The sequence below is a fragment of the Cavia porcellus genome, unplaced genomic scaffold (genome assembly GCF_034190915.1).
Source record: "Cavia porcellus strain 051 isolate PalLab524CR breed Dunkin Hartley unplaced genomic scaffold, mCavPor4.1 scaffold_9, whole genome shotgun sequence".
NCBI lineage: Eukaryota > Metazoa > Chordata > Mammalia > Rodentia > Caviidae > Cavia > Cavia porcellus.
Genome location: NW_026947492.1, coordinates 55,881,517 through 55,901,042, shown reverse-complemented (window position 1 = coordinate 55,901,042; position 19,526 = coordinate 55,881,517). Strand labels below are relative to the sequence as shown.

Genomic DNA, 19,526 nt, shown 5'->3' with positions numbered 1-19,526 from the left:
TCCAGAGTTGTTTTGTGGTTCCTTTTCACAGAGAATGCAAAATAAAGACAAGGAAAACTGTAACTTTAAAACTGTCATTTAAAGAAAGATCGCGTTTCAGAACACAAAAATTACTCAAGGTTACAATGCCTTTTTCTCTTCCAGGGAACTCAATTCAAAAAAATTTTTCTACTGGTTTTAAGGACGCAAGAAGTCTAAATATTAGGATCTAGCCCATACTTTTTACCTGTACATTGCTCTTCTCCTAGACCTCCCTCCTCAAGGAAGCAGAACTATCAGGTGGGCAGCAGATCTCAACTTCAAACAATGTAAATGGTTTGTATCCTAACTAGCTCAGGAGGTGAGTAATGTGGATTTTTTTTTTTTTTTTTTTTTTGGCTTTTTTGTTTTTATCGGTACCAGGGATCGAACTCACGACTGCCTCCTTTCAAGGCAGGTGCTTATGCTGCTGAGCTAAATCCCCAGCCCATGTAATCTGACAGCAGGAATACACCGCCTACAAGCACCCTCTGGAAGTCACAGCTAGTCACTGACACGTGGCTCCAGATGGTAAAGTATCTCACTCTTCATACACCTGCACCTCCTTTTGTCAATATACTTCCCCCCAACCCCCGCTAAATGTTTTCTGTACCTCCTAACGCGTCCTGAAAATTATTTTTCTGTGACAGGAGTCAGCAAACTTGTTCATTGAGTGGGGTGTGCTAGGGGCCTCCATCTCCATTTTGGGGGAACGCCTCAGGTGACAGGTGAGCTGTTGAGAGTGGAGTGACAAAAATGAACTCTGGCATTTAAGCTACTGGATCCTGATCATTCAATTTAACACGTCCTGTGAGCGAGGCTCCGTGCTAGTCTTCCCGCTTTTATGAAGAAATTGGAGGTGGGTCATGTGACCCACTGCCCTACCAGGAGGACCTCTCCAGAGCTGTGTTTACCGTTTCTCTTTCACAAGAGTCATGGTATAGGAAATGTTTCATATTATTACACTAAAATATTTCATGCCAAAGATTATACAGTATAAGCTTTGAAAACATTATTTCTAAGAATTACACAAGTTCTGGATGGCTGTTCAACAGGTGGACGTAATTAATGTCATTTATACACGTTAAAATGGCATTATATAGGTGCATATGTATATGTACATATTAACCACAACGGCAAAAATGCAGAATTACAAGAAAACTAGGCCCAAAGACCCTGGGGCGCGCCACGGCCTCCTCCCACCAGGGTGGGGGCGACCGCCCCCGCCCTGCACCTGCCTCTCATCGTCCCATTACTAAAAGCAGGGTGGTTGCTGAGATGACTTTCGGGGTCATTCCACCTCAGTGTACTAGTGTCAGGGCGCAGAAAGAAACACTTCAAGCGCCTCCTGCACAGCCACGTCGCACACACACGCGGCACGCCGGCCTCAGCGCCCAGCCCCGGGGCCCCCGCCTGGCGCCCGCCACCCCGGCCCGGCTGCAGCGCGCGTGCGCAGAGCCTCGGCGCGCCCGCCCCGCCCACACCGCGCCGGGCGCCGGGGAAACTGCGGACGCGCGCGCGTCGCACTCCTCCGACAGTTGCCCCTCTGCCGGGCACCCAAGCTCGGCTGGTCTCGCCGCCTTTCGCCTCCCCCCTCCCCAATACCCAATCGCAGAGCAGGGGAGGGGGGAGGAGCCTCGGCTCGCCTTCGGCCGCCAGCCCCCGGGCGTGGGAGGGGCGGGGCCGCGAACCTGGGACTTCGGCCCGGCGCGTCCCGGGCGGCAGGGCACGGAGGAGCCATGACCGCGCTGCCGGAGCCCCAGGTTCGCGATAGCTGCACCTCGCTGGGGCTGATGCTGTTGGTGGTGCTGTTCATAGGGTTGGCACGCGCGATCGCTCGGAGGCAGCTGCTCAGGCCCGCAGCCCACGCTTTTATCTTGGAGTTTCTAGCCACCTTCCAGCTCTGCTGCTGCACCCACGAACTGCTGCTGCTGAGCGAGCAGGACCCTGCGCACCCCACCTGGACGCTGACGCTCATCTACTTCTTCTCGTTAGTGCACGGTCTGACTCTAGTGGGCGCCTCCAGCAACCCGTGCAGCCTGATGATGCAGATGATGCTTGGGGGGATGACCCCTGAGATGGGGACGCTGAGGTTCTTGGCTCAGCTGGTGAGCGCCATGTGCAGCAGGTACTGCATGCGTGCCCTGTGGAGCCTGGGTCTGACTCAGTATCACTTCAGCGAGAGGAGCTTCGCTTGCCAGAATCCCATCCACTCTGACTTGTCCAAGGCGGTTATTACAGAGGCCATCTGCTCCTTTATCTTCCACACTGCTGTGCTGCACTTCCAGGAGGTTCGAGCCAAACTTCGTATCCACCTGCTAGCTGCACTCATCACCTTTTTGGCCTACGCAGGTTTGTCATTCCCACAAAACACTTGGCACGTCCTAACAGAACCTTTAAGACCTGGAACTCTAAGTTCTTTATCAAGAAATGTTTGAAACCCCTGCACCGCTCTGATGTAAATATTGCTCCTCCCGTAGCACCCCTGTTCTTAACTGATAAAGCCAACACACATAGATCCTGCATTCTTTGCCTTTTTTTGTTTTTTTGAACACCGAGGGAAGAGACCCACTTCTGTGCTAAAATTGAGATCCTGTTAGATATTGTCAAAGGTTCAGATTATCAGTTACCTTTTTTTTCATGCCAAGGTGGTACACATCCTTCCTCTTACTGAAAAACTAGGTCTAAAAAGTTCCTTTCTACCTAAACACATGATTGGTTAATAGGTAAGTGTGGGGAGTAGAAAGTCTGTAGTTCCATTTCCTAGTCTTTTTCTACAAATTGCTTGTCAGGTGTTTCCATAATAATTCATCTTGTTATAAATGAACTTCTAAATAGCATATTAAGATGTTTTAAAATTAAAACTTGTTTGAAGTTGACAATGCCTTTTAAAAACAACTTGAGACATCAATAGAAATCTTTATCAACAATTCTGTTAAGCTATTTATTTACCTTGATATATTTTAGATTTAGATACAGTGGGTATATACTTTTTTTTTTTTTTGTCTTTTTCCTTTTTATCGGTACCGGGGATCAAACTCACTACTGCCTGCTTTACAAGGCAGGCGCTTATGCCGCTGAGCTAAATCCCCAGCCCCAAGTGGGTATATATTCTAAATAGGCCAAAGTACAAGAAACAAATGAAGTGTATCATTTAAAATGACTGCAACAAAATAACTTTACTGGGACTGTATGTGAATTGTAAAATGTTTTGAGGCATGAATATAACAAAATTTATAGTGATAGTCGATCTTCTGCCCATTAAAAGTCAGACTAAAGAGCTAGGGATGTAGCTCAGTGATGAGTGCTAGTCTAGCATGTGCAAGGCTCTGGGTTTGATGCCTTGCACCAAAAGTGGGGGAGGCTGTATCTGCACAACTCTGAAACTTACTTGATTTATGAAAGAGTCCCCAAATGCATTTTCTCTTATTTAGATACAGTGCTATTTTTTAAAGCTAGATAGATGAAAATAAATGGTATAGGAGAAAAGCACTTAATAGTTCCTTATCAAAGTTTTAGGTTTTGGCTAAAGCTGAGAAATCAAGTGTGTATGAACATAAAAGTTATGCATCAGTTTAGTTCTTTCTGTACCTGTACAGTTAAAAGCAACAAATGACTACAGAATGAGACCCTGTCTCCAAAAAAAGGGCAATAAAAATTTAATATTAATAGAACATTAACTAGAGCTGGATCTTTATCTTTGTCCCTCCTCCTTCTGTTAGGATGCCTTTTTTACATTTTTTTCCCAGAACTAGGTATTACCCAGGGCCTTCACCCAACCCTTTTTATTTTTATTTTGAAACAATGCCTAAGTTGCCCAGATTGGGGCTGAATTTTCGATCTTCCTGTCTCTTCCTCCCAGTGATACTTTAAATGCATAATTATGACTTCATAAATAATACTGTTATTACTGTTTTCTATTTTATAGTGACAGATTTTGAGAGGAGAGAAACAATATTTGAAGTTATAGACAAATATAAGGAAATTTTTGGAAAAAGTCAATAAAATAACAATTTAAGGGATTCTGAACTACTTTTTTCTTCTTGAACTGTGGCTAATAATAGGATATAGGACTAAGCTCACAATTGTAATGGTTTTCAACATTGTCTGCGTTGAATCACCTGGGGAGCTTTTAAAAATATGCATTCTAGCTGCAGAAATTAAAATTTAATGGCTCTGAGAAGAAGCCTAGGCAGTGGTATATTTTACAGTTCCCCAAGTGATCCCATTATGAAACCAAGATTGAGAAGCACTGTTCTAGGAGTCTAGACCTGCACTGTCAGTTAGCCCCATGTAACTATTTAGGTTTAAATTAACTAAAATTCAAATAAATTTCTCACTTGCTGTACCCACATTTGAAGTGTTTGGGAGTCACACTGTACTGTGCAGCCAGTGACTACAGTATTGGACAGTGACAGAGAATATAGAGGTAGAACCAAAAGACAACTGCTGATTACTGCTAGTTATGGAAATTTATTATCTATTATGATCTTCATTTTAACTTTCTTTTCTGCCAATATAAGGGAGATTCACTGAGTGTGTATTATACATGAAAGCATTTTGCTAGGAAATTTATGAGTTTTCTTAATCCTTACACAGCCCACTGAGGAGTACATTTTGATGAATACAGTACTCCCATTTTAAGAAAAATAAGTGAGGGGGCTGGGGATTTAGCTCAGCGGAATAAGCACCTGCCTTGCAAGCAGGTGGTCGTGAGTTTGATCCCCGGTACCAGAAAAAAGAAGAAGAAGAAGAAAAAAAAAAAAGTGAGGCTCAGAAGTAGAATGACTTGTCTCCTTCTATACTGCTAGAATATCCTGGTACCATGGTTCAAACTGACAACTAAAGCACTTGCTCACTTCATTATCAGTATTTTTACAGTTATAAAAGTATTCACAATTGATATGAATTAATTATAAATAGAACAAAGTTCTGATATATACTACAGAATGGATGAACTTTGAAAACATTATGCAGACACTAAAGGACAAATACTGTATGACTTCACTTTCATGACATATCTAGAACAGGTAAAATAACAGCCAAAAAGTAGAATACAGGTTATGAGGCCTGGGGAGGAGGAAAGAATGGGATTGTATTACCTAATGGATACAGTTTGTGTTTAGAATGACAGAAAAGTTTTAGTAAAGCTTTTGGAGAGGCGGGAAACTTTTGGGAAAAGTCCTGATGGTTGAGCAGCATTATGAATGTAAAGAACACCAACTGGCAAATTTTATACAATTTACTACAATTAAAAGGATCCCAATGCCAAATAAGTGTGGATTAAATAGGTATCTGGTTTTAAGATCTCACAAAGCCTTTACAGTGCTACTCTGTAACGTTCCACTCCAAGAGGGGGGATACCGCACAGTTTGCAAACTTCTGAGATCCTTTTGTCTAGGAGCTTGTAGCTGAAGAGCTCCTACTTTGGGAAATGCTGCCCCAGAACATACCACTCTCCATTTTTTTCCACGGATATAAATTATAACTCTATTCCAGATTGGATGGATGGACTCTGTCAGGCAAAGGTGAGCTTTTATAGGAAAGATGTAAGAATGTAAAGGGGAAAGACAGAAAAGTTGGCTTCATCAGGCCTCATTTCTTTTTTTTTTTTTTTTTTTTTTTGTCTTTTTCATTTTTATCGGTACCGGGGATTGAACTCACAACTGCCTGTTTGCAAGGCAGGTGCTTGTGCTGCTGAGCTAAATGCCCAGCCCTTATCAGGCCTCATTTCAAGTCACTTTGATACATCTTTCTTAAGCGTCTCACATAGAATGAGTGCAGACTTGACAAAGCTGCATTGCTCTGCAATTTCTTGAATTGCTTGGCTTTGAGCACTCAGGAAACACCAGTACAGGTTACATCAAAATAAATGATTAATGATTTTGATCAAAATTCAGAATATAACTGTCTGGCAGCATAGCCACAGGTTCCTAGGATCATGTACATATTTACTGATTTTTAGCAGCCTACGTATTTTGTGGCACTGGGGTTGAATTCAGGACTTTCCTTATATAGGCTAAACATGTGCTCTAAAACTGAGCCAGCCCCAAGCCTCAAGTTTTTATATGCATTAGAGGTTACTGATGTCATTATCACTCATGTATTTATTGGCCTCACTAATAAAATTTAAAAAATAGTTCTGTGATTTAACATATTACAGCTACTTTTTTTTTTTTTTTTTTTTGAGATGTTTCCCAGGCTGCCTCAGCCTCTTGAGTAGCTGGGAATGACAGGTATGCTCCAGTATGCCTGTCTCTTAGAGGTATAAAGTATTAATGCAGGTGTCAAACAGATCTTCCTTAATTTGGGTTTTGGAGAATTTAGTTCAGTGAACAAGGTTAAGAGACAGTTACATTCATTTTTATGCATGTAAGCTGTCTTTATTGCTGCACTGTTTTTAATTTGTAGAATTTGTGTTTTGTGTACTAGAGACATAATATGGAACCTTTACACTGCAGTCACCCCCCACCCCGCCCCATGCCCTTTTAAAATTTAAGATACGATCTCACTAAATTGCCATGTGGCCCAGGGTAGACCTGAAACTCATGAACCTCCTCCCTCAGCCTCCTGGAATGCTAGATGGGATTACAGACTTGTGCTGCTACACCTGTCTCACAGACTTTTAAATTATACATCATTTTCTGACATAATACCTGTTTCTGCCACCAGAAGGTAAACTCTGAGTACAGAGATCAAATTTGTTTATTCATCATGATGTGTAATCAGTACTTAGTATAGTGTCTCTTGGTATAAACATAAGCAGAATTTTTTGAGTAAGTGAATAAACTAGCAAATAGTTTGTTCATTTTTTAAAAAACACACAAAGATAAAATACATATCTGGTATTCCATGTTATATATCCAAGGGCTTTCAATAAGTAGTACATTGTTTGAAGTCATTGTAGTATTTTTACTTCATTCTAGATTTTTGGTATCCTTCTAAGTCTTGAATGTGGGTAAGATGATCTGTCAAAAAAGAAGGGATCTAAATCCTTTATGTATCTTCCCTTTTAACACAACAGTTATCTAAAACAGATGCTATTACTGATTTACAAATAAATCCAGCTTCAAACAAAGGTCCCATGCTGCTTTTTTACTATAGCAGTATATAATATATTTAAGGCATAGGTTTAGAGTTAGGTTGTGCCCTTGAAATAAGTAGGTACTTAATTTGGGCCTCAGTTTCTTCATCTTTAAAATAGAAAATAAAGCCAGGCTTGGTAGGACACACTTGGGGGCTGAAGCAGAAGGAGTTAACATTTGAAATGAGCCTGGGAAATTTAGCAAGATGTTATCTCAAAAAGGGTGTGGATACAGCTCAGTGCTAGAGCACTTTCCTAGCATGCATAACAGCTGGAACTCAGTCACCAGTACCTCCCGGCCCATAGAAAAAGAAAAAGAGAATAACACTGTCATGAGAGTATGAAGAATAGTATTTCAAGTGCTTTGCATGGTACCTGGCATATACTAAGTGCTTGAGAAATGTTATTACATTTCACCCTACTAATTCCTCATTTGCATAATTGATAATTTTAATATTCACAATTCCTTTGGGGATAAGTTCAGAAAATTCACAATTTTTATATAGAAATGTCTATCTGAAAATCATCCAGTTAACTGGTTTTTGTACAGATTCTTGCATGTTCCCATAACCTCTGAGAAATATTAATGCTATCCTTCAGGTCTATAAGCGGGAATTTGGCTTAGCAGTACAAGTGCCTGCCTGGCAGGCATGAGGTAGTAAGTTGTATCCCAGTTCCAAAACAAAAACAAAAACAAAAACAAAAACAAAATAATAACCTAATATCAGCTAAGTATCTAGCTTAATTAGTAATGAGTGTATCAGCAGGATGTGAAGAGCCCTGTCCACAGGTCAGAAATTGAATCCAGGGAAAACAGTTTTGTCATCAGAGCCATACTTTTAGTTATAGACAGAGGTGTTTTTCCAAATCTCATTATAGTGTTTGCTTTGATTATATGCTCACCAGATGACTTCTGATGATAGATGGGCTTTTCCAGGGGGATAGCAGGTGCATATTTTAATTACCGAAAGAACTAGCTTCCACTATAAATTTGTAAACTGACCTTTTGGCTTGTACGTAAGTCTTACGCGACTGTGACTAATGTCCATCTGACATACAGAATTTTATTCCCTTTTAAAGTATGGAGAAACATTAGTGCTCTAGAATTGCCAGACTTGAGATCTCATCTTTGGCTGTGGTAATTTCATTACATTCACAGTGTCCTCTAAGACTAGGCAGTCAGCCAGGAAGATCTCCCAGGGATAACTCTTCAGCACGCACTATTACGAGGTCTTCCTTCAAAGGCCAATGAATAATAACTTGTTTGCTGAAGCCACTAATAGTTCTGTGCCTGAACAGAATTGTATCTGTGATATGTATTGTTCTTCTATATTCTTTACATGTATTTGTTATATGTATATACTCAGAAACTATGTATTATTATGTTTGTATTCGTAACATAAAAATCATACCTAATGTTATGGTTCTGAACTAAAATGTTCTCCAAAGACTATGTGCTTGGTTGCCAAATGGTAGGCTCTTGGGAAGAGATGAGGTCATGAGAACTCTAACTGCATTGGTAGTTTGATCCTAGGATGGATTCGTAACGGTAATGTTGAGAGGTGATGGAAATTTAGGAGTAGGGCCTGAAGGGAGTGAGTTGGAGATTTATGTCCTTGGGGATGATCTTGATGCCAGCCCCTTTGTCTTGCTCTTTGCTTCCTGGTTCAAGTCTAATAGCTTTCCTTCCATCAAACCCTCAGCCATGTTTCTGCCTCATGAAAGGGGTAAAGGAAAGGAGCCAGCTGACTATGGATTGAAACTTCTGAAACTGTGAACTAAAATAAATCTTTCCTGCTTCAAGTTTTCTCAGGTATTTGTCACAGTGGCAGAAAGCTGACCTAACATATCTTTTTTTCTTTTTTTGTAGTACCAGGGATCGAAATCACGATCTCACACTTGCCAGGCAGGCACTTAGGCCGCTGAGCTAAATCCCCAGCCCCTGACCTAACACATCCTACATTCTGCATTTTTTGATGGTAGTTCAGTAACTTATCTATTAGTAGAGATTTGCTCATTATTTTGAAATAGTTCATGATATCCCAAACTTAGATATTTTTCTATAATGGACTTGTAAGTTTCCCCAGTTGTCATTATAAATAAACAAATGTCTTATATACAAATACCAGTGTCTCCCCAGAACAGTGGTTCTAAACCAGCGAACTATGTTCCCAGGGAACATTTGACAATGTCTGGAGATTTCTGGTTGTTACAGTGTGGGGAAAGGAATATGCAATTGGCATCTACTGGGTAGGGAACAGGGATGCCACTACATATTTTAAAATGCACAGTACACCCCCAACCCCCAAGATGTATCCAGTGGAACAGCAAAGTCATGTTTGGGGCTTTTGTTAACACAATAACCTGTGCCTAATGTGGATTTCTTTTCAGTTTTATCTGTATAAACCCTTCCAAAACTTAGCAGTAATTTGCTGTCTCTCATAATGCTGAGTTAGATCACTCAGGCACCTGGATTCAGATGGACAGCAGTGAGGCAGGAAAAGTCAAGGAAACTTCACTCAGGTCTGGCAGTTAGTGCCAGCAGTCATCTGAGAGTCCTCAGATCTCCATGTGGCCTACAGCAGCTTATTCTATGGTTAAGGCATTATCCTGAGATCAAAAAAGTGAAAGGTGATGGTTTGTTGATACATGAACCTAGAATTCAGGGTCACTTCTGCTGCATTCTGTGAAACCAAGTCACAGAGATAACCCATATTCAAGAGTGGAAATTAGGTGTGTCATGTGCACTTGTTACCACAGCCATTCTAGGCACCAGGGAAAGAGGACTGCAAGTTTGAGCCCAGCCTGGGGAATTTAGCAAGACCCTGTATGAAAAAAGGGCTAGGTATATAGCTCAGCGGTAGAGTACTTGCCTGGTTTCATTTTCCAGCACTGAAAAGAAAAAAAAAAAGGAGGGGGATAGACTACTGCTTGGTAGGAGCAGCTTCTGCCAAGTCACACTGATCAGAACTGTGATGTGAGGATTAGAAGAAAAGCTCATAAAATAGTATGAGAATGACATGTTTTATCTTATACAAAGAGTCTTCAGTACACCACGGCCCACAGCACTGAAGGGGAATGGTTTGGTCCATTTCTATTAACAAATGCCTTTTAAAAATCAAGTTCACTTACATTATAGGTCGTAACAATTTGTGAGTCTTAATCTTTCTGCCCATGGTACTGGGCCCAGGAACTCCATTTTTTGGACTCTTTCTGTTGACCCATGGCAGTTGTACATTCACAATCTAGGATTGTGCTCAAGGATGATTCTAAAAGTCCGTAACACACATCATTTATAATTGCTAGGTCATAAATATGAATCATGCTATCAGGCTGGTATGCTAGACAAAAAACATCAACTGAGTTGTTTTGTTCAGTATCTTCATCTTAACATAGCTTCACTGTTCTCGGCCAACTAGGTGTGAAATCTCATTAAGTACAGTGAAAGGGTCACTAATTTCCAGGTTCACTTTATGAAGACAATATGCTGTAGTGTTAGTATGTCAATGTAAAACTGTGTGAAGCTCTTGGACTCTGTCTAAGTGCCTGAAGGAAGAAGCAGATATGCACCCTTAGGCTTCCCACAGAACTGCCAGCAATGTCACTGTCTTCTTGGGGAGGCTTCTAGGGTACACTGAGAAAAGCATAGCAGCTCTGATGGTGCTAGACAGTCACCCAGCCTCCGCTGTCTTCCTTTTCTGCTATGTGACTGGAACTATAAACTCCTGGACCCTATAACAGAGTTAGAATATGGACGCAGAGCTAGAAAATGACTCCTAAAGTCACAATTAAAACTTGTGCTTATCTTTCATGACCAACTTTAGAGATATACCAGTCAGAGTCACTTCTTTATTTATTAAGTGCTAGGATTACAGGCATGGGCCATCAGACTGGCCTTAAGAGTCACTTTTTTTTTTTTGAGATAGGGTCTGTCTATGCAGTTCGGGCTGGCCTTGAACTCACTCTGTAGCCCAGGCTGGTCTCAAACTTGCAAAGATCCTCTTGCCTCAGCCTCCCAAGTGCTGACATTACAGGTGTGCAGCACCACACCCGGCTAAGAGTCACATATTTTCTAACAAGTAAAAACAGAACCAATGATACTGCTTTGGTCTATTTCTTGTTTCCAATACAAAGGTATGCTTCTGCCCAGGCATCCTGAGATATCCATTTTAACAGTTTTCATTTTATCATTCATTCAAACTGATGAATGTTAAAGAGCTACCAAAACTGTAGGAACAATAGAGCACATTAATTTCCGATGTGCATTTTATAGCACATAGGCAAAGTGCAGAGTTTAAACTGTATCATATATATATATATTTTTTTTTTAAATATATCTAGCATTTGTAATTCATATACTTTGGCTGGGTGAGTCTGCAAAAGGTGTACCACAAAATTACTTAAATATCTAATTACTTAAGAACACGTAAAATATCTAAAACAAAATAGCTGAATAACCTGTTGATTTCTAGGTACAAGTAAATGTAAAACATATTTGTTTGGAATCACTCTGCTTACAATGTATTACAGGAGGAAGTCTAACTGGAGCTCTGTTTAATCCAGCTTTGGCACTTTCACTTCATTTCATGTGTTTTGATGAAGCTTTCCTTCGATTTTTTACAGTATATTGGCTGGCTCCTTCTTTAGGTAAGCATATTTTTATTTAATATGTCTGAAAATCAGGGTATTTTAAAATACAGAATGTTACTGTAATATGTCAATTTCCACAGCAGAGTAGGAACAGGAAAGAAAAAAAAAAGGTAGTTAATAGGCTCAAAGTAAGATTTTATTTTGTACAGTAGCCTTTAAAATTCTTTTATCAGAGCTGAGGATGTAGCTGAGTAGTATAGCACTCACCTAGCACTCAGGAGGTCCTGGTTTCACTAGCACCATAAATAAGTAAATATACTAATTAATTAAAATCTTTTTGTCTTTAAAGAAACAAAGCTGTCATGTTAAGGTTAATCAGTTTCAGGTATAGTATCTCTTCAAAAAACTGAGGGTAGAAGAGGTGAGCATGTGTAACTCCAACACTCTGGGAAGCTGAAATAGCAGGATCCCAAATTCAAGCCCAGAGTGACTTAGTTAAGACGCTGTCTCAAAATAAAAAATGTTTGAAAAGTGCTGGAGATACAGGTCACAGTGCAAAGGCCCGGGCTCAATCCCCAGTCCCATAGATACACACACAAACCCTGAGAAGTTGGGGGTGTAGTTTAGTGGCAGAGTGCTTGCTGCCTGGGTTTGATCCCCACCATACACATGCACATGTGTGCACACATGCATACCCTGAGAGTTTCAGGTGCAATGGTCCATGCCTGCAGTTACAGCTACTGGAAGACTGAAGCAGAAGAATCCCTTGAGCCTACAAGTCAAAGCTTAGGCTCTTTAAAAAGGAAAAAAAAGCATGCAGTGATTACTTTTTTTTTTGCTGAAATTTGTCTTACCAAACTTGTGAGCTCCAAACAAAATATTTTGTTTTGTTTTTGATCTTTTTGAGACAGGGTCTCACTATGCAGTTCGGGCTGGCCTTGAGCTCACTTTGTAACCTAGGCAGGTCTCAAATTCACAGTGATCCTCCTGCCTGAGCCTCTCAAGTGCTGGAATTATAGGCATGTGCCACCACGTTACAAAATGTTATTTAACTCACCTAATTTATAGAACAGCACCTCATGAATTACTAAATAACTGAAATTAAGTATAGTTTTAAAATTACAAGTCCATTCTTTTGGATCAGATATATAACCATTTTTATATAGAAGGGTCAAATAATGAAAATACACAGTATAATCATAATAGGCTTTTACTTTTCTTTCTGTGTGTGTGTCTGTGTGCAAGGGGGTAATGGTGCACTGGGCTTGAACCTAGTGCCTCAAGTATGGTACACAAGGGTTCTATCAGGAGCTGTATCTCCAGCCTAGTCAATATGCATTTCTTGAGCTCTTATGGTGGTGCAAGCCTGTAATCCCCGCACTATAATTTATTATGTAATTCCGAACTACATGCAAGATGATCTAAAAAAAAAAAGTATTTATTTGTATAAGTTGTCAGCACTTCTTGGTTTTAATTATTATTTATTTATTTATTTACAGACAGTCTCACTATGTAGTTCAGGCTTGAACTCATTATGTAGTCCAGGCTGGCTTCAACTCCCTATGATCCTCTTGCCTCTGCCTCTGGAGTCCTGGGATTAGAGATAAAGCACCACACCCACTTAGCTATGTTTTAAACCTACTTACAAAAGACTTTTTCCTTTATCATGTGACTTTTTTTCTTTTAAACAGAAAATGAGCAGTAAGAAACAAAATGCTATCTGGACAAAAACAAGAGTAGGGAATTAGCGGAGACTAGGCATCCTTATTAGTTCAATTAATTCCCCACCCTTGGTTTTGTCCAGTTAGCATTTTGTTTCTTACTGTTCATTTTGTTTAAAAAAAAAAAAAAAATCACATGATAGATAAGGGGAAAAGTCTCATGATGGATAAATAAAGGAAAAATAATTCTTTCTCCTTTACAGACCAGACTGTGGGAGAGTGTAGTTCAAACAGGAAGATAATACCATGTAGCTACTACTAACACATTTTAAAGACACATGAAAACAGCTGAAATACCCAAATAAAAAATATATTCAATTATTTGCTGCCCATGGAAGGAATCATTTACACGTGAAAATCAGAATCTCTGCAGTTAATTATACATGGCTTGTTGAGAGTATGTATTCAGATTCTGATGGACCCTGCATAAAATTTGTTGTAGCTCTTGGTTTAGAGGCATGCTCTTGTACTCTTCTATGAGGTTTATGAATGAAAAATAAAGCCATCCTTCAATATATGTTGATAAAATTCATGTATGTAAATAAGTATCAGTTGTTAGAAAACTAAGTTCTAGCTTGCTATTGAATTTTTTCATGTATTGAAATTACATTCCTTACGGAAAAAAATAGCTCCATATGAAAGAAGGTCACAATGAAAGAATGTGAAAAATAAGATATTACAATTTATAAAAGTTGTTTATATTACAATATATATATTACAATTTATAAAAGGAGTTAAAGAGATGGAGAAAAAATACAAAATTAAGCAAAAAATTTAACTGTGAAACCTGTTATCGTAAGAGATCACTGTAATTCCTCCAACACTCTTTGTCATCTTTCCATATTAAAAATGTTAAAAGATGACTATATGAATGTAAGTAAGAAGCTAGACATGGTGGCATGTCTGTAATCTAGGGTAGCTCAAGTGGGAACACTGCAAGTTTAAGGCTAGTCTGGGCTATACGGGAAGGTCAAGGCCAGCCTGGATTATGTAGTGAGACCCTGTCTCAAAAAACAAAACTCCAAAAGAATATACAAGTATCTCTTAGTTTATGTATTTCATACAATGAAATTTGGCTAATTCTATGTACTTCATTGAAACTGCAATTCCATTTTTGAAAGGTTTTTTTTAAATTTTGATACAGGGTCTCAGTAAATCACTCTGGCTGACCTTCACGTGAGATCCTCCTGTTTCAGCCTCTAGGTCTGCTGGAATTACAGGCATGCCCCAGTGTGCTGTTTTGCCAAGTTTTAAAATATCATGTCCTTTTTTAGCTCTGACTCCAAAAAAGAAATTGACAAAATCTAGGGTCAGTTAACAAAGGGACTGTATCTAACTTTATTTAAAAACTGGTTACATATGTACCTCTCAAAAAATTGTTAAAGAGTATCAAAATGCTAGTCAAATATTGAGTTTTTCTGTTATTGCCAAGAAAAAAAGGGTAAGTTTCAAGCCTGTATATAATACAACCTCATTTTAAAAACCTGAATGTAAACCCCACAGCTTTACCCCTAAAAAAATTAAGATTTAAGATTACTGCATCATCCCCTTTGAACATAGCAACTTTGAGCCCTTAGGTCATGCTCCTCCACCTTATTTCAGACTGAAAAATTAAGCAAAGGCCTACTAGTTAATTTGTGGATGTAACCTCCAAAACAAAGATTTAGGATCAGTAGCATAGCTGTGTTAAGAGTCTTTGCCTAGCATGCATGAAGCCCTGGCTTTAATCCCCAGCACCACAAAAGCACAAAAATGAAAAATTTCTAGTATGTGAATTTTAAAAATATTTTTATTCCATTTAAAATTTCAAAATGGAGGAAGGAGGAAAGAAGGGCAATGACACATAAAAATAATTAAGATGTGCTGTGTACATGCATTAACTCCATACAATGAATGTGATCATTATGGAACTGAAAACATGTAATACAAATTTATAAAAATTAAAGAAAAAAATTTCAGCATTAAATGAAATTTTTTCAAACACTTTATTGGATAATCTAAAAGAATAGTAAGAAAAAGAAGAGAGAAAGCAATGTACAGTATCACATTGTTCTTACTGAGCTTCCAGATGAAAACAGTGCTTTCAATTGCTCTAGTCTCTGGGTCTCAGGAGGGAAGGAGAGCTGTCACTTCAAGACCCAAGTCCAGGCTTTTTCCGCAAGTCAGAAATAGAAAACTAACACTCTTAATCTTTAGACTCTGCTTATCCTTTGAATTCATTTTTTTAGATCCTACTAGTTTACCAAGTACATACTATATTTAAGGACTCATGGTTGAATAAAAATGTGAGAACATTAATTTATACCGAATCAGTGATTATGATGTTGATTATTTTTTAACTATTTTGTCTTTCAGGTATACTATTGATGATTTTGATGTTCAGCTTTTTCCTTCCATGGCTTCATAACCACCAAACAAGTAGTAAAAAAGACTAACTATTCCAAAAGCTCAGACTAAGTTACAGGACATTCAAGTTGGATGTGATAGATTTCATAACCTCATACTCAAAATACTAGCTGCACTGGATTCATCAATGTTTTAACTTCCATTGAGGAAGTTGTCTTAAAAGTTTTCATCACTGGGACTTAAAATTACTGTAAAAATGAGGTATTCTGTATTTCTCACTTAAGACTTGTTCTTTTGAGTGATGTATTAAATGCTGCTTAAAAAAAGACTCATTCATTAAAGTTCACATAAACCTCAAGTGATAATTTTGGGGGGCACTGGAACTTGAACTCAGAACCTCACGCTTGCCAGCCAGGCACCTGTGCCAATGAGCTAAATCCCTATCCCCAATAATTCTTCACTTTAATGATGGTGTGTAAAGTTGAACATGGCAAAGAAGATGATAGTAGGACTAGAGAAACTGTAGCAAGTGTCACCTGAATGAACAAGATTTCTAACCAAAGTACAACTGGTTTTGTTTATAGAACTGGAAAGAAGAGAGTTTTCAGCCACTATCTCACACAGTGATAGCATCAGTGGTGTCATCTTTCACTAGGAAAGTTGCTTTTGGAAGTAGATGATATAACCACAGGTCCTCAAGGGTTTCCTAAATTTTAAATATAGTCTAATCTAATATCTAATATTTTCTCTAATTAGACAGTCTATCTGCAGGGAAGTTGATTCTTTAACAGAATAAAACAGTGCACCACAGAAATCAAGATTTAAGCTTTTCACACTCTTGTTTGTACTTTGCGAAGTAGACAGGATGTAGACTTTTAATTTCCATCTCCTGGAAGAAGAAGCTAAGCCCAGAGGACTTTTTAACTATTGCTCTGCCCAAGGTTACATAGAGCCAAATGCTATCTTTAGACTTCTGCTTCAATCTAAAACTTCTTAGTCATTCTTATGACTAAAGAAAAACTGAAGGCTCAGAGATTAAAATTTTTTCACAATAAATTTAGGAATTTATATTTTTTGAAGTTTAAAGGACCTTCAGTTTTTCTCTATCAGAAGCCTCCTTTTATTTATGAAGTCTAATTTTTATCAAAAGTTGAGGTCATAAAGGGTTAAGTGTGTTTCTCTTCAAAGGCAATTCCATTATCAGAGTTAGAGTTGAAAGTTTTTTTTTAAGGGCAGATAGGATCTGCTTGAGCACCCTAATCAATTAATAAGTAACTGATATGCTGCTGGGTAATTTAAGTGATGCTTGGAGATCAGCTTGCAGACAGTCTATTCACACCTGCAGAATGAACTAGTGCAGCTTGATGCTGAGCCTAACAAGGTGGCCACCTGATAACCAAGGACTGTCTTTTTAACTTTAAACAAAACATACCACAGTAGAGTCGTATGTAAAAGTCAGAGGTCACAAAATTGTGACTCAGTAGTTAAATGTTAAATAGTTAAATGATACGCTTTACTGGGCTGCCACCTGTTTAAAATAAGAAACCAAGCTGGATGTGGTGGTGTATGTTTGTAATCCCAACACTCCAGCACTCAAGAGGCAGAGCAGATGGATCACCGTGAGTTTGTTGTAAATTCAGCGCGCCTGGGCTGCAAAATGAGTTCACAGCTAACCTAAACTGCATCATATAGCCCTAAAACAAAAAAAACAACAACAAAAAAATTAAGTTGTTTCCACGTGAAAATCCATAGTTCCAGTTTCTTTTTGCAAAAACAAACAAACAAAAGTCCATGATCTTGCAGTAGTCCTAGGTCAGAACACAAGATAGTTATTCCTTTAAATGATCCTCTGACTTCTAAACTTAAATCTGAGTATCACTTACTACTTCATGGCTCCTTTTCCCCTAATATCAAAATAGTTCTTTTAGTAGAATTTGGACTGACACTAGGTCATAATCTTATAAAAATGGCTGCATTATCTTTATATTCAATGTCGTCACTACCTGCACTATATATTGTATGACCTCAACTTTTGATAAAAATTGGAGTATTTGTTTCTTTTTATAATGCTGTCAACTCTTCACTGCTGTTACTGACATGCCTTGACACAACCAGTACCACTGTCTTTCACTAACCTGCTGCATGTCTAGAAACTACATTTTCCAGTGCTTTAAACTTGTTTATAAAATAAGAGACATGCAGTGAAGGTCTGAAGGGCCTATAAGTCTATTTTAAATGCTCACTTGAGTTTTACATTTCAAACTTCTCAGATGTAATCTTTTGTTTTTTTTTTTTTTGCATTTTTACCAGTACCAGGGATCGAACTCATGACTGCTTGCTTGCAAGGCAGGCGCTTATGCCGCCGAGCTAAATCCCCAGCCCCCACTCTCAGATGTAATTTTAAATGGTAGATTAATGTTAAAGTTCTATTATAAAAATAAGTCACTACTACTACTGGTAATAATTGGTAATCTTCTGAAGGATTTCTAGTTAATTGTTAAAGTGCTTTATGTGTATTAGTTGATGTACATAACCCCCAAAATAATCCTAAAAAATTTATGAATTCTTAGTTCGCCTGTACACATTTTTAGCTACTTAGTCTTATCCCCAAATTATATGCTCTTATTTTCTTCCTTTAGCAGTAGCGAGGAATGAACCCAGAGCCCCCACACGTTTGGCAAATGTTGTTCTAGCACTGAGCTGTTGGCCCACCCCAACCCTTTGAAATTTTGAGACAGATTCTCTCTATATTGTCCAGGCGGGCCTCAGATTTGTCATCCTCCTGAATAGCTGGGATTACAGGTGTATACCCTTGCACGTGGCTATTATTTCTGTCTTTAAAAATTAAGCTAAAAATAGAATCCTAACCCAGTTCACTCCTCTCTCAGAAATTTTTCTGACTTCTCATTTGAAATCAGAAAATTCCTCAAATTAGGTATTAATTTATGTACATTGTGCAGAATGAGATCTTTAAGATATACTAGTTTTTGCATGTGTAAACCGTATTATCACTAGTTTAAGAAGCTGAAAGAAACTATATATATAAAAGATGGTTAAGATAGTTACACTACTGATTTCTCTGAGCTCACTGAAGAGAAAGGTTTGTCCTAGTACTGTTCAGACAATTAAATGCAGGTGTCTTGTACTCTGAGTAACTGATTTGAAGATAACAACACACAATGTATATACTGTTGTAATCCCCTTTAAAAAAATATTCCAGTGTTTTTATCAAGGGATGGCAACAAGCTACTAGAACTCATATAAGGGATATTTCTTGGAATTAAATTACTATATATACTTGCAAAAGAATTTACCCATTCTATAAATATTTTGAAACTACTCTGCATGAAAATTAGCTTAAACTGTGAGCCGACTGAAATCTTGTAGGGGAATCCAATTTCAAATACTGAGTATTTCTGAACAATCACTGATAACATCTGTCTTAAGCAAAGGGCTGCACATTATAATTACCTGTACATAATCTCTTACTTTTACCAACACCAAGGAAGACACCAATATAATCTCAAAACACGTAAGAATTCAAGCATATTTGAAAAGTGTAAATTTCTGACAAACAAATCTGAAGGAGAAGGCAATACATGGAGACTGTATTTTTAAATTAAACAGTCTAAAACAGAACCACTAACCCTAAATTTTAGGAATATTTTAGATGGCGCACATTTGGGAGGAAAGGGAAAAATGCTTAAGCCTTTAAAATTTCACTACATCAAGAACATGCAAACAGAATAATTCCAGAAACATTAAAA

At 38.5% G+C, this 19,526-nt stretch overlaps 1 protein-coding gene across 2 annotated transcripts; it reads left to right on the top strand.

Moving 5' to 3' along the window:
- Nucleotides 1-1,496: 1,496 nt before the first annotated feature.
- On the top strand, nucleotides 1,497-16,117 carry Aqp11 (aquaporin 11). 2 transcript variants are annotated; one of them, XR_010049830.1, is made up of 4 exons: nucleotides 1,579-2,370; nucleotides 8,806-8,915; nucleotides 11,633-11,749; nucleotides 15,769-15,862. XR_010049830.1 is itself a non-coding variant. In XM_003468536.5 (3 exons), the coding sequence occupies exons 1-3, from the start codon at nucleotides 1,758-1,760 to the stop codon at nucleotides 15,846-15,848; spliced, it is 810 nt and encodes a 269-aa protein (XP_003468584.1). In that variant the 5' UTR covers nucleotides 1,497-1,757; the 3' UTR covers nucleotides 15,849-16,117. The 2 variants fall into 2 exon arrangements, 1 of the variants encoding a protein (XP_003468584.1); XM_003468536.5 differs by lacking the exon at nucleotides 8,806-8,915 and having other exon boundaries at nucleotides 1,497-2,370; nucleotides 15,769-16,117.
- The last annotated feature ends 3,409 nt before the right edge of the window (nucleotides 16,118-19,526 follow it).

Bases quoted from the DNA above. Each gene is read 5' to 3' on its own strand.
- Aqp11 (XM_003468536.5), top strand. From the start codon at position 1,758: ATGACCGCGCTGCCGGAGCCCCAGGTTCGCGATAGCTGCACCTCGCTG. The intron at 2,371-11,632 runs GTTTGTCATTCC...AATGTATTACAG, and splicing joins CACCTTTTTGGCCTACGCAG to GAGGAAGTCTAACTGGAGCT. The intron at 11,750-15,768 runs GTAAGCATATTT...TTTGTCTTTCAG, and splicing joins TTGGCTGGCTCCTTCTTTAG to GTATACTATTGATGATTTTG.